Source organism: Periplaneta americana, chromosome 3 (assembly GCF_040183065.1).
Source record: "Periplaneta americana isolate PAMFEO1 chromosome 3, P.americana_PAMFEO1_priV1, whole genome shotgun sequence".
NCBI lineage: Eukaryota > Metazoa > Arthropoda > Insecta > Blattodea > Blattidae > Periplaneta > Periplaneta americana.
In genome coordinates, this window is record NC_091119.1 from 152,305,831 (window position 1) to 152,321,950 (window position 16,120).

The following is a 16,120-nucleotide window of genomic DNA, read 5'->3' on the forward strand; positions in this document are numbered from 1 at the left end:
ACATTTCGTTTTATTACCATTCATTGCTGCCGCAGCCGTTATAATTTATAACTTATGAATTGTTGAAATACGGTGTATCCAGAGAAGACAAGTCGTTGCTTTTCTTTTATTTTTCTCTTTCTTTCTTTCCTTATCTCTTCTTTTTTTCATTTCATTATTTATTTTTTCTTTCTTCAGTTTTGTTTATTTGCTTCTTTATTTTATAATTCTTTTTTACTTAGGGCCTATTTATTGTTTCCTTTACTTAGTTATTTTTCTTTTTTCATTTTCTTACTTCTTCCTTTTTTCTGTATTTATTAATTTTTTTCTGTTCTCTTTCTTGTTTCATTTCTCTCATTTCTCTTTATTTATTCTATTCTTTCTTTCTCATAAACTTCGTTTATTAGTAGAATCAAAGTAGATCTCATTCTGACCCGGATATACGTTTTGGAGAATACAAAGGAAGAAAAAGTGTATCCACTATAAATAAGTTTTACTGCGCCATGTGAAATGAATTCGTCACAGGTCGCTCAGATAACCACATTGCATATGCACTACTAAAAATATTGAAAAATATTGTAATCAATATTCCCAATCTGAAAAAATCATAATGTGGTCTGATTCTTGTGCTCCCCAAAATAGGGATAAGATTATGACTACAGCCTTGAAATATTTTCTTCACGAAAACCCAGCCATTGAATTGATTTGCCAGAAGTATTCAGAGCCTAGGCATAGTAGTCTAATATACAGGTAACTGATACCATACATAGTAAAACAGAAAAATTTCTCAAACACACTGAAGTGTTCAGCTCACTTAGTGAACCTTCCCATTGTTTGAAGGTGTTTTTTGAAAGCACCATGCCCAGTTAGGAAGCAGATAGCTCTTCTTAATGATTGTTTTTTTCAATCTCAATAGAGTATCGGTGTGATTTTTACTAGGCTTTCTTATTATTAGTCTGTAGACTTTAGTTCTGGGAATCTTCCTCCATCTTTTATAAGATTAATTTTAAACCCTTTTTTGTATAGTGGATTTGCCTTTTACTGCATTTATTCCAAAGATGGGTTCTGGCCCTATCAATGAGGTCTGAGCCCCTTTCTTGGGCACAGTGTCATCTATCTCATTGCCTTTTATGCCTTTATGACCAGCACCCAATACAGTTCAACTGTAATGCGGGAAGGGAGTTAAACATAAACGTTTAATAACTTTTTGGTTGTTTGTGAACGGATTTTGAAATATCATTAAAAAGCGAACAGATGGCAACATTGCAGCATGTGTACACGTAACATTAACGTTTAAGTTGCAAAATTATGTACGTAACTGCATGAAAGGTTCACTAACCTAACGCGTAAGGAATGAACATTGGTGGCTGTGCACTTCTTCTTTCCCGCTCTAGTCGTGTTTCCAATTTGCTCCTATCGTCATTAAATGGTGGTTGCCACGTTTTCCTATCACACACTTTCTTACCGATGTTCAGTGAAATTACGGCCAAACCGTCAATGTTACGCAAAAAACCAATGGAGGACACATTTTTTGGTATTCGCTCTACAAGATCCCCCAACATCACCACTCCAATGTCTTCCGTTTTCCTGGAATATGCATTCCAAAGTTCAACTACAAATTATCATTTCTGGAAATGGCGCATGTGTGCCTGTCCCCATGTATTAAGCGCGTAAATAATGAAGAATCAAAGTGGTAGAAAGCTGAAAAATCATTAAAAGTTTTAAGAGTAAACTATATAGATTATCAAAAATCAAATCAGCAAAATAGTGGTATTACATTATTTTTGGCCCTTACTCATTCGTATCAGTTTGTTTTGAATAAATTTTAAATCATTCATTCATTAGCCAATAATAAATTTTATGACTGCTTTTACCTCAGCGGTTGTCTTGTGTGACATGGAACATGATTTATGATGTTCTCTTATCACCTTACATTCCAGCAGTCGGCGCCCCAGTATGCAGAAAATGATTATATAATGTAGCGTTACCTAACGACAAGTGCTCCAGTCGGTGTCATTGCTTGGGTAAGAGTTTACGTTTAAAAGCTACGAGTATTTGAGTGTAAGAGTTTTAACAGGGTATCGTCCAGAATAATCACATCGAAATCCATCTTGAAAAGTCACACACAGGTGGCTACTACAAAGCAAAGGTAAGAAAATAAACAGGCGCTAGTACCAACTTCAGGAATCAATTTCAACTTCCAAAGAAGGCTTAAAAATTGCAATTGAATAATCTTTTTGTTTCATACTATATCAAATTTTACTTCTTTCTGTGTACTCCAAACCAGTACGGAAAATGAACTTCAGGTTACAATTTTTTTCCGGACTCCGAGCTACCAACATATGAATATACCATGACACATTATTAACCTTTTTCTTTGTTTTGTGGCACTATTTCCTGTTTCTACATTCATTTTACGCTTACATTACGTATATATGTTATCATTAGGGCTAGGATTTTGATGACCTATAAATCATGAAAAAATGTCCTAAAAACAAGGCATTTATGACCTAAAAATCCCCTTAAAATGCCCTAAAATTGATCTTACATTATTGGCTTAGTAGGGAAAGAGGTTTTGTACTACTTAATATTTAGACTAGTAATTAAATTAAATTCTATTACCAACATTTGAGTTTATTTAATTTTACATAATTTTTTCTAAGTACACTTTAATTAATTATTTTACCTGATGTAGTTTCCATGTAGTCCACCACAAGGCCACTCTTATCCGAAATAAGAGGCACAGAGGAGTCTATATTGAAGGGGTGGTTGGACCGATCCATTACATGGGGTATACTACGTTAAAATGACAATATTTATGTACAGAAACGATTAAAATAGGCCTATTATACAAAATAATGGGTATTAATGGACAAAATATGTAGAGAAAATACAAAGGAAATAAACATTATTTTACATTAATAATGGGGATTTATGGCCAAAATTAAATGAAAATGCCTAAAAAATGACCGAATAAAACAAAAAATGCTCTTATGAGTTGAAACAGGCAAAAAATGCAAAAAAAAATGCCCTAACAAATATGTCTTAAAACACTTATCACATAACTTATAAATACTAAAGCAGCTATGTTTCTGGCTTACTAGAGAAAAGATGCAATTTCATCAAAATCCTAACCCTAGTTATCATTTTTATTTTACGCTTTGTCATAAGTTAAACGACGTTCCTCAAAATAATTTACAAATTCTAACTTTGGTATATAATTACCAACCAACGAACCAAAAAATAACCAACTAAAAAAATAATAAGCCTAGCTCAAAAGAAAATCTTTCTCGAAGCTACACAAGATTTCTGCACTGACAGGGTAGTAAGTTGAATCTACATGTAGAATACATTGAATGTGAAGTGCATTAACATCTTACTTAAATTTTTTCCCTTACTCTGAAAAACAATGATTAAAATTTAATTTTAATTTCAAAATATGTATTTTCCTATACGACTAGAAAATCTTATTTGACTCTAGCGTTTCCTTCATCTTCTTTGATACTGAGTCTCGGAACACAACACGTTTGGTTTTCCTCTATCCTTCCAACGTCACTCTCCATTTCAATATTCATAATAATTTCAATAGCATGGTTCATGGTCGGAGGAGAAAGAGCACTCTAGCGGAACTCTGCCGGATCTTGAGGCAACATGGCTGAATCGACAGATAGGATCATATTGCTGAGTCATTATATCCATAAGACAGCGACCGTTCGGACTCAAAACCATTCCCACATAAAGACATAGTAAAACACTGTAAGCCTCGAGCTGCGGTGCAATCTTTCGGGTTGCTGTTTCCTAGAATGGAGGACGAAAGGCAACGCCTTACACTGACAATTCACTAAACATTTTACGATAGGCCTACTGTATTTATCATGAATGAAGTTTCAGCTGCACAGGCATAAAATATAGCTACTGAAAATAGGTGTCACATTGTCATAATAGAACGTAAGTTATTTCATCATTATTCACCAAATGACAAATACTATCAGCTGTTCAATCAAATAAAACTTAACAAAGCCAATTGTCATTGGACTGTTACTAGCACATACTTTTTACTTCCCTGTTTTCAAATATTTGTGGCTTATTTGCATACAGTGTTAATAAAGGATATTCCAATAAGTGTCTCCTACTTTTAACATAATTATAACAGCTCCCGTGTTTATGAAGCTATAGCAGTCATATTTTTCTCACGGTTACAGAAATTGTTGAAAAATAATCATGAAACGTTACAGCGTTCTATAACGCATAGAAATCGTTAAAATTTATTATCAAAATGGATCATCCGTTCGCGAAGTATTTCGTGATTACGTGAAGTGTACAGTGTGCGTAATCGTCCCTGCGAGAGAACAAAGGTTTCGTCAACAAACAAAACTGCCCATTTTGGAGCATTAAAAATCCATTGGATATTCAAAAACGACCACTTGATCCTCAAAATATTACTGTGTGGTGTGGATGAACGAGAAATGGCTCTTACTGTCAATGGATAAAGATACCGGGCTATTAAATGGGATTATTTGTTATCTCGATTGGGAAGTATAGATCTCAGAAAAGTCTAGTTTCAGCAAGATGGCGCCACGTGTCATACTGCTCACGAATCAGTCGACCTTTTTAGAGAGATGTTCAGAGACTTCATCATTTCGCGTGGTGGTGATGTTAATTGGCCCCCGAGATCATGTGATTTAAAACCGCTTGATTACTTCTTAAAGGGTTACGTTAAATCAATGATTTCTGGCCAACAAAGCCAGAAACAGTTAATGGCCTAAGGAACAATATAAAGCGCGTTATTCGTCAAATTGAGCCTGGTTTATGTTTATCTGTCACTGAAAATTGGAAGACCCGTATACGCGCAACCCAACGAAGGGGCGGCGGCCATTTAACTAACGTTCTCTTCTATACGTAATGACATTAAGTGTGCTTCAAAATAATAATAAATAAATAAATAAACCTCTTTCGTTTATACGACTGGTTTCATGTTAAAAGCATGACACTCTTATTGGAAGACCCTTTATAAACTATTCCTTCACCTTGAAGCAACTGCAAACAGTTGTGGACGCACCTGTTATCCAGATATCACATAAATTGTTACAATCTGTCCCAAAGGCATCGTATAAAAGACTGGAAACAAATCCCAGATATTCAGATTCAGCTGAGTCAGTCGACTACGGAAGGTAAGTATCATAATTACAAACTTAGTTAACAAATAATTTCATTACAGGGCATGTCATTGATGTAACAGAGTTGAGATCAAATTCAGTTCATACTACTAAGATTAATTTCAAATCATTCGTCCTCAAGTGTGGTTGACCATTGGGATCTGGAATTAACAAACATAAAAGATAAAGGGAAATGAAACTAGCAAAATAATGATTCGATTTGTACATTAAAACAAAAATTTACGTGTTAACATATAGATGATAATGTAAAATTTGAAGAGAGGCCTTCTGAATTTCCATTACAATCTTCTGAACCTCATAAAAGGGAATTTTTAATAAATTATTATGCTCATATCTAGGCCTAGTCTATATAGGCCTACTTTAAAATATGTTCATATAAACTGCTAGAAATCCGGTTGGTGTAACCTGCCATTTCAACTAACACTAGCCTAGAATACTTTGCACTAAAATGCGTACTATAAATGAAAAGTGATAGTATCCCCTATATCAGGGTGAGCAGTTTTGAAAATAGAAAACCGGGACATATTTATACGATACTAAATTGTTAAATAAATTAGTCGTACAAATTAAATTAAATTAAGAACTTACTTTAATTAGTTTGTTAGGAGAAAGTTCTTTTATCATACCAAAGTTTTAGACTCAACACGTCTTTATCCTATGTTTATAGATATCTGAAAACTGCGTTTATTTGCAAAGTGACGCAAATCCAATGAATATTAAATTTATTTCCAATGCGTCTTACTCCGTTTTGACCAATCCGCTGCTTTCTGGACGTCACGTGATACAGGAACATGGATACTTACAGCTGATAGTGGAATAGTATTAGAGACTCATTTATTTGGATGGGTCGAAAAGATGGTGCGAAAAACCGGAAGTGTTCTTTTCCTACTGAATATAACAATATTTTGAAAATGTTGGCACTGTACACCTATATATTCTTGGCAAGAACTGGCATCTCAACACATGGAAATCCTCAGCTAAGAAGCATATTAAATTGAAACTGGATTTTAACATCTCAGAGTTGAAATATATTGAGATAAGTGCAAAAAGTGGTCTGCAAACGCATATATTCAGGGATGTCAGGATGTTTTCACACAAAGTTGAAGAGGAGTTGAAGCCCCGATAAAAAGTTAGACCAGACAATGAAACGAAAGAAAATGAAAGACATAAATATGATTGTAAATAATAAACTCGGCATAACTGAGAACCATCCTGCAATGACGTTTTAATAACAAATGTTTTCTCTAGCTGGCTATATTCATGATAATGACAGTGATGGCGATGACTGAAGACAATTTAATGTACTTCATGTTTTGAAAATTTATTTTGAAATGTATCTTGCTCATGTAGGCTAAGTGCTGCAATAACTGGTAAACTTCACTTGATAATCAATGTGCGAAATGTAGGTAAACACTGTTGTGTTTAAACTATCTAAATGTTCATAAATGCCACCCAGAACATAACTTATGGCAATAAATAATTTAGTATCAAAACGTCGTAACTTCAGGTTACATGAGGTAATTATTACCATTTCCAATGACACGAGAAACACAGTATACTCGTATGTGTATACAGGCAATAAAAGAAATTACAAATTATTCGCAATCACATCTGAATTTAGTTATAAGAAAATAAAAAAAATCGTGATTTCATGGCTTTACGACACTTTGGAAATAAACTCTTCAATTACTTTCATCCTGCGTTAAAACTGTGCTCTGCATACACTACCAAATGCTAACAAAAATGTTATTACTTATTACATTACTTATTTTATATTATTTTGAAAATGTTCCAGTTTGGAAGAGGAGTGTCAATTTAAAATATCTTATTTGTTTTTTTAGTTATCAACGATGAATGCACTAATATTTGCACTGGGTCTGGCAGTGGTTGCTCTAGCCGATGGCTGTAGCTACAGATCTGTATGCGCCGACCACACTATGTGTAAATATTCGGTAAGAAATAGCAATTAGGTTAAGCTTTGAAAGAATTATATCTTTTAATGTCACAGCAATACGAGAAACTGGCAGCCATTAAATGAATCAACTGAACAAAGAATAGAATATTTTGAGAGATCGTTGAAGTATGAAAAATGTATGAATGTATGTATTTATTTACACTGCAAGTGGGTAAACATCCGGTGGCAGTGGTAACTTAATTACATACAATAATTACAATTCAAATAATAACAGTTAAAATCTAATTAATTAGTGAATATAATTTTCAATTACAATCTTTTAAATACATATATATGCCTACTGTATGTGTCTGACATCACGTTGATTATTATCATTAGTTCTCCAGCAGAAAATTTAAAAAGAAAATAAAAAATCTCCAACAATTATAGGCTAAAGTAAAAAATAATTAACGTGACTATTACGCTTTTACTACGTCATACTACTTTTGACCAATAAAACGGCAGGAAAGGACGTATTTCAACCAATCATGGCTGCTTATCGCACAATTTTATCGCGTCCCTAGCATTTGTTTAATTTTATCGCGTCCCTAGCATTTGTTTCTTTGTTTGCCAACATTTCAAACTGCACTGGTCTGGACGTCAAAAAAACAGAAAATTACAAACCACTCCAGTCGATGCACAGCAGTTTCAAATATGACTCGCATTGGCATTCAATAACAAGAATTAATAAGAATCACTGGTCATAGCTATGCATCTTCCCTGAAATCCTATTTACAAATAAATGAAGAGCACCATTCGGAAATCCTGAATAAGTTGAGGAATACACCATGTACAACAACGAGTTCACTTCTTTTACGCACACGTCCAATATAACATCAACTGAACCACCAACCACTAAAACACTCAAATTTGAAAATTGTACTTTCAATAATTGTTTCTTTTAAAATTATTCATGTTTATTTTTTATTTCATCATCGTTAATTAAAACTTTTCTTGTTTATTTCATCATCCCTAATTAAAACTTTTCTAACACATGTTTATATTATTTAGGTTATGTTATAGCTTCTGCTATATGATATTATGGATAGTCACGTATCAGAGATTATTTAATACTAAGATTTATTGAAAATCATCTATCAAGTGACGTTGATTACTGGGATTCGGATGATTGAAGTGAAATGCAAATGTTTTAATAAAAACGAAACTGAATCAACAAAGCCTTCTTGACTAGTAACCGTCTACAGAGTTCAATGAAGATTACATAGTTGGCACAACTGCCATCTAGCGTAATGGTGCAATAATACATTTGAAGTTGCATTTTCGTAAGTCAATTAATATTTTATTGTATTGGAGTACCTTGTTACTTCTAATCTTTATATACTTTCTTCTAATCGTGTAATAGTCAATTAAATCCCACTCGAGTTTTGATTTTCTCTAGATAAATCTGCTCGTGTTCCATTCGCAGATTTATCGATAAAATCAAAACCTCTAGTGAGATTACTGTTGATAAATGTGCCTGTTTTTCAGAACGTAGCCTCTCAAATCTGGAATAAGTATTCGATAATACAGTGATATTTTCAAATTCGAGATTTCTCGATCTTGTTTTGATGGTAATCATATACGAGAAACTTAATTTGCATGAATATGATGTTGCAAATGTTATAAAAATTTAAGAGCTTCTTTTTCAAACTCGAGTTATCATTTTGATGCAAAACTAATGAACGCTCTGCGAAGAAAAGGTCTAGTTTTAATATCCTGTTAGTTAGTACATATTTCAATGAGTTTTTCCTTCATATTTTTTTGAATTCCAGACAGTTGAACGCAAAGGATTCAGTATCCATTCATTTGTGACTGTCGTAATTGTTTTGAGTTTCTTTCGGAAAATAGTCTACTCAAAACAAGCTGTACTTTAATATCGTACTTCTCGAGGTATCCACAGGTTTTGAGTAAAATTATAGTTAGTACTTATGATTTTACAGGAGATTGTATTTCTGGAGTGGAGTCAAGAACCGATACGGTAGTGGGGGGGGGAGGGTGGCAAACTAAAGTCTCGCCAAAGTGGGTCGCGCCTTCAGAAAGTTTGGGAACCACTGCAGTAGACGAATAAAACTTCAAACATCGCAGACTACTTCTCATAACCATTGTTGTTCGTAGGATCAAGAATGATACCTTGAATATCAAACTAATTTCATAACCCAGAATTGATTTCATCGGCCCTCGTGAAAGTTATGAAATTTGCCGTGAGCTAAATCCACTTCTAAGGAATCTTATCAAATGTTAAAATATTTTATCTCAGGGTTTCGGAGCAAAATGCGGCTCACATGTGAAATCCTCCGGAGTGAAGCGTAATGAAGACAAAAAGGCCGTTGTCGATGCCCACAATAAACTGCGCAGTCGGGTGGCGCTTGGACAGGAGACGCTAGGCAAACCCGGCCCACAGCCACCCGCAGCCAACATGCATAAGCTGGTAAGTAAGGAGATCGTTGAGGCTACTCGTATTCAGAACCTTCAGTAGCTTTTTCGACAGTCTGAATTCCAATCAATTTAGTGGGTAATAGCCCTGATCATTCACGAACGCACGCACACATCAGATTGGCCATGAAATGGCAACATATAAAAGCGTACAACCACTTGGATCTCCACCGTCGAAAATGTATTTTCTGATAACAATCGCAAGATGGGATCATTGCTGCAAGCTATTACTCCATACAATACCATCAGGATTATAACGTGACTTCTATTTCAGTCACTAGCGAAATTGATAAAAGTTGTCTTGAAAGTCCATTAGACTGATAAATCTGTTATATGTGATCAGGGGTAGCAGTTAAAGTCCAATCGACACGAGACAGCTTTTCCACTTCATTTCAGCATAATTCTGTATGCTTATTATTCAAATTGCTGGGATAAATGCATGCTTTATGAATTTCATGATCAACACATTGCTTTCATAACAAAACTTTCATAGAAATCTGTAGGCGTATTCAAAGTTACTTTGATTACTGAACTTAGTTATAATAATAATAATAATAATAATAATAATAATAATAATAATAATAATAATGATTTATTTAACCTGGCAGAGTTAAGGCCATACGGCCTTCTCTAACACTGAACCAGGAGTAAAACTGCGTTACAAAAAACACTACAAATTTACAAAGTACACTACAATTTTACACACAAAACTGAATAAGTTATATCATAATATTAACAATAAAAAATTAGCATTGTGCACTCGTACAAACACGTCCATAAAATAATATGCACAATGCGACAGTGGAATAGTCATTACAATCGAACGTTCGATCTGAAAGGTTTTGTAAAATCTAGGTGTCTTAAACGTTCACAAAGTAGCCTATTTGAAATGTTTAGCTACATTACATTAAATAATACAGTGCGATCGAAAAGTCCCTCCGCAGCTCTATTAGTTCTAGTAACCCTACAATACAACCCTGTAGAAAGTTGGCACTCTCCCATTCATTCCGGTTTGACAACTTCACACTCCCAGTCCATCATATGCTTAGCGGCCAGTGCTGCCACTTGAATTCTCTACCAAATACACTTGAATTCTCTGTGTGGTGGATTTTCGGCTACACAAGCACTGCGGAGAGACTTCTCGATAGCACTTTATTATTTATAATTCATTATGAAACATTCTGTCTAACGAAGTAACTGTATGGTGTGAGGCGTCATGTCATGACTTGAACTAGAGATACGGAATGAGAGCAGGTTCGAGTCTTCGTAGGGGAAGATCATTTCGGAATCTTTAGGATCAGTAACCATCCAGTATTGTGACGAATTTGAGGAGCCCTAGTCTGTAGCGAAATCCGGTTTCATAAGTTACCTATAAAGGTAATGGTTCTGATGATACAGTTCATTTTTTCTGACCCAGACCTGCTGTTGGTGATGATGACCGCGATGACTATGACGTAATAATGATGGTGATTTTGTTGACTCTATTTACAGAAATGGGATGACGAGTTGGCGAAAGTGGCACAGCAATGGGCGAACCAGTGCAGCTTCGGACACGACGCTTGCAGAAGTGTTGGTGCGTTCAAATTCTCTTCAAAACATGAAGAATGTTGTAGTCATAGTTACGTTAAAATCCTACAGAGTGTACATTTTACACTCAGTTAAGAAGGCATTCTGCCGGTATAGCTCAGGCTACAGCTCCTTTGCCTGCTGATCCAGGGCTAAGTTCGGCTATGGGTTCGATTCCCGGTTGGGCTGATTACTTGGTTGGGTTTCTGGCTGAGGTTTTCTCCAACTGTAAGGCGAATGCCAGGTAATCCTTGGTCTCATCCCGTCAAATACCATCTCATTATCACTAATTATATCGGTGTTAATAACCTAGTAGCCGATACAGCGTAGTTATATAACAGACTAAAAAAAATGGAATTTTCATGCACTGTTCTAGGTCGGTTCTACGTGGGTCAGAACGTGTACATTTCGTCGACTTTAGGTGTTAAAGAAACCGACGTGCAGGAGTGGGACAAAGCCACGCAGAGTTTTTACAACGAGGTGAAAGATTTCAACAAAGACATCGTCCCAGCCTTCAAGTAAGCACAAACATTAGATAGAAGGGTAATATTGACGGCTCCCGGTTAAAAGGAAAATCAGAAGCAGGCATCTTTGAGGCATCGACTAAGACACGCAGCAGCATCAGACTGGGTCGATTTGCCACTGTCTTTCAAGCAGAAATGTTTGCTATTCAAGAATTTGCAAGCCTGTGCTCTGAAAGAGGGTATGAGAACAGACAAATTTTCATCCACACTGATAGTCAAGCTGCAGTTATAGTACTCAGTTCCCACCAATTCAATTCAAAATTGGTATGATAACGTTACCAGGAACTGCAATCACTCTCGTCCCGCATACAGTTGAACTGTATTGAATGCTTAGTCATAAAGGCATAAAGGACAATGAGATAGCTGGCACTGTGGCCAAGAATGGGGTTCAGACCTCATTCACAGGACCAGAACATATCTTTGAAATAAGTGCAGTAAAATCCAAATCCACTGTACAAAAATGGGTTTCAAATGAACCTTATAAAAGATAGTTAGTTACCTTGCGGTTGCAAGTTTACTCTCTACTCTCTTTGAAAGAGATTCTAATTTGGATTTATTCTCGTAGGTCAACCTCCGGTAAACCAGTCGGACACTACACCCAGCTAATATGGGCTGAAACAAAGTATGTTGGCTGTGGATTCGTGGCGTACAAGGGCGATGACGGATGGTTTAACAAGTACTACGTCTGCAACTATGGACCAGGAGGGAACATCATAAGCCAGCCCATATACAAGAAGGGTGCCGCCTGCTCAAAATGCACTGGTGCTTGCGAGAAGGGACTTTGCGTGTAAATCAAACCAACGCATTCGACACTGTATCCTACATTGCTTCTTCATGTGTATTCACATCGGTTGTTCTTGGCTTGAAATGGGATCATACTATATTGTGCCAAATGCATGTCAATATGTAAAAAAGATTATGATTATTAAATACACTGAAGCATTGATGGTTAGAATTGTATTTTGTTAAACATTTAAAATAATAACTTGGTTTCTATTACGGACATGAATTAATTTCGCTGCTCTTCTTCTTCTTCTTCTTCTTCTTCTTCTTCTTCTTCTTCTTCTTCTTCTTCTTCGAATTTCTGTGGTTGATTCATATCGTGCGTACTTATGTATACTTGTGATCTTGGAAAATTATTTTATAAATCTAAGCCTAAAAAAAAAAGAAGAAGAAGAAACAATCCAATGGATCAGAGGCTTTTACAGTGATTATTTCCAGAATAATAATTTTGGGATTTCACTGTTGGAAACCAAAAATTTTCCTTCTCAACACAATAGAAAGCATTATGTCATTAAACTTGTTTCAGTTGTTCCACTTTGGTTACTTAGCAAACATTTGTTTCTAAAATACGTGAGTTGGAACTTTAAAAGTGCCAACACTGCTGTGGAAGCGAAACAAGACGGAATTAATTATTGTCACTTATATCATATCGTGTTAATACCATATTATGTTAATCTATGTCTAACCTACCTCACAGTAAATGGAGTTTCTCTTCCGATTCAAAACGCATGCGCTGTGGCGAGAAGAGATAGTCTTGTGTGAGTTATCGATGTAAACGGTTGTGTTTTCGCCATTTTCACAAAACAAGAGCAGCGAAGTTGGTTGAAAATTCAATGTGCCCTTGTTCGCACAGCAAGACAATGCCATGAAGATCTTGTTGAAGCATGTGGGGAAACGGCGTTACCGTACAGAACAGTGGCGACGTGGGTTAGAGGTTTCAATGAGGGACGTGAAAGCACGGCAGACGTGAGTCGGCCAGGTCGCCTTAGTGTCAGCAGGGGGGTAAAACAAGAAGGGAATTCTATCATTATGCAACGAAATATATAAGAAAGGCGAACGGTCTGAAGATTTTACGGAGACAGTGTTGCTCCCAAAACGGAAGAAAAATAATGCCAATAAATGTAACGAGTTCAGGACTTAAATGCCATCGACCTGGGCCATGATAGAACCCGCAACCTCGAGCACAGAAGGCCAGCGCTACACCAACTATGCTACCGAGGCCGACAAAAAGATATAAGGAATGCAATTGTGCTACTACGAACAATCGGCAAAAGATACCTAGAGAAAAATAAAGAAGTATATATAGTATTTGTGGACTTAGAAAATGCTATTACAATCCTTGTCACCGTTTTTGGCGTGTGAAATAAGTAATGGGAACGCTAAGTGCGAGTGTTTTACATTTGCCGCAGTCAGTCTGACAACTATGTTTGGCAAATGGCTAATGTGACGTGTATAGGAAGTGATACCATTGTCAGCTGTACTAGCAACATGCTCACAAACTGGGCACTATATCAAGGACACACGACAAAAATGCTGACGTCAGCTGTAACACAGTGGGTTGGAAAAAAAAAACTGATGGGGATCCTGAAGAGAAAAGAGAGCAAGCTGTTCAATAATCTTTGAATGAAACAACGAGAAGAAAAAATATCAGAAGGAAGTGAAATAGGGAGAGGAGTACGACAAAAATGTCTTTATCATTTACCTTGTTCAACATCTATTTGGAGGAGTTAGTGAAGAACTGTTTTCATAACATGAGACGTAGGGGGAAGAAGAATAAAGTAGCTACATAAGATTTGCTGATATGGTGTTGTTAGCAAAAGAGGAGACGATACTAAGGGATATGCTAGTGGAGCTAAATGACAGCTGTGGGATGAATATAAATGCATAGAAGAAGACAATGGTTGTCGAAAGAAAAGCAAAGAATACAAACGTGCGAATATTAAACGAAGCAGTAAAGCAAGTGGACAGCTACAAATACTTGGGGTGTACTATAAGCAGTAACATGAGTTGCAGCTAGGAAGTCAAAAGGAGAATAGCATTGGCCAAGGAAGTTTTTAATAGAAAAAGGAGCATCTTCTGTGGACCTCTGAAAAAAGAACTAAGGAAGAGACTAGTGAAGTACTTTAATATGGCACTGTATGGGGCAGAAACATGGACATTACGACGAATTGAAGAGAAACGACTAAAAGAATTTGAAATGTGGATATGGAGAAGAATGGAGCATGTGGAATGAAAAAAAAAAACAATAAGAAACAAAGCCGTGTTGGAAAGAGCGGGTGAAGAAAAAGTGATGCTGAAACTGATCAGGAAGAGAAAAAGGAATTGGTTGGGTCACTGGCTGAAGAAACTGCCTACTGAAGGATGCGCTGAAAGGAATGATGAACGGGAGAAGACTTAGGGGCAGAATAAGATATCAGATGATAGATGAGATTAAGTCTAGACTGAGAAGAAAGCAGAAAATAGAAAAGATTGGATAATGCTGAGTTTGCAGTGAAAGACCTGCCCTTGGGCAGAACACTAGGTATAATGTATATTATGTGTAGCAGTGTTCGTTCCATAAAAAATAAGTAAAATATTTAGAGCTGTATTTTAAAATACTATAATCTATATACTAATAATAAATCTGTAGCCGAAAATTTTCTGGTAATTTTCGATTTTCCAAAAATAATTGGTCCTAACATATGCAATTAACCACCCTGAAACCGAAAATCGCTTTTTTGAAATTTTTGTTTGTATGTCTGTCTGTATGTTTGTTACCTTTTCACGCGATAATGGCTGAACGGATTCCGATGAAAATTGGAATATAAATTAAGTTCGTTGTAACTTAGATTTTAGGCTATATGGCATTCAAAATACATTTAAAAGGGGGGTTATAAGGGGGCCTGAATTAAATAAATCGAAATATCTCGCTTATTATTGATTTTTGTGAAAAATGTTACATAACAAAAGTTTCTTTAAAAAATAATTTGCGATACATTTTATTCCTTGAAAAAATTTGATAGGACAGATATTTAATGAGATAAATGAGTTTTAAAATTAAAATAACTGCCATCTAAGGCCGTATAATGAAATTAAAAAAAAAATGACTTCGTCTATAAGGGGCCTTGGACAGCAACAATCGAAAGCTATGAAAGATAGCCTACAGATAATGTTTCTGTGTTTGTATGAAGTAATATCGGAAGCTAAATTAACCGATTTGTATAATTAATTATTAATTCACCATTGGAAAGTGTAGTTTCTCTATATGGACATAATGCTATAATGTTATTACAGTAACTTCTGAGTGAATCGAGGACAGGTAAGATTAAAATAGCTTCTTATGCACAGAAAACTTGATAGGCTATTCTGTACATTCATTTCCTGTATTTCCTAAAATAATTTTTATGACCAAAGGAGTGGTCTCTGGATCAAAATGATCGCATTTTAATTAAACAAATACAATTTAATTTAAGTAATATAATAAACGATTTATCCTTATATCAAACACGAATGTTCCTTGGATCAAATGTCCTATTTCAATTATGTAATTACTTTATATTTATTTCTAACGGGTGCAGCGGAGCGCACGGGTACGGCTAGTAGTGTAATAGTTCTATTATTTAAAGACAAGTTCTCATAAATGCTATTAAAGCGATTCCAATATACCTACGAGTAAGTCTATATTTAAATTTCTAAAATTAATTACAAGCATGTACAGTAGCTAC

General features: G+C 35.5%; 1 protein-coding gene across 2 annotated transcripts; it reads left to right on the forward strand.

The window, feature by feature from the left end:
* The first annotated feature begins 1,972 nt into the window (after window positions 1-1,972).
* On the forward strand, window positions 1,973-12,577 carry LOC138696668 (venom allergen 5-like). Of its 2 annotated transcripts, none has more exons than XM_069821895.1 (6): window positions 1,973-2,128; window positions 6,998-7,108; window positions 9,368-9,538; window positions 11,035-11,116; window positions 11,486-11,627; window positions 12,199-12,577. In XM_069821895.1, the coding sequence occupies exons 2-6, from the start codon at window positions 7,007-7,009 to the stop codon at window positions 12,422-12,424; spliced, it is 723 nt and encodes a 240-aa protein (XP_069677996.1). In that variant the 5' UTR covers window positions 1,973-2,128; window positions 6,998-7,006; the 3' UTR covers window positions 12,425-12,577. The 2 variants fall into 2 exon arrangements, with proteins under 2 accessions (XP_069677996.1, XP_069677997.1); XM_069821896.1 differs by lacking the exon at window positions 1,973-2,128 and adding an exon at window positions 5,072-5,150.
* The last annotated feature ends 3,543 nt before the right edge of the window (window positions 12,578-16,120 follow it).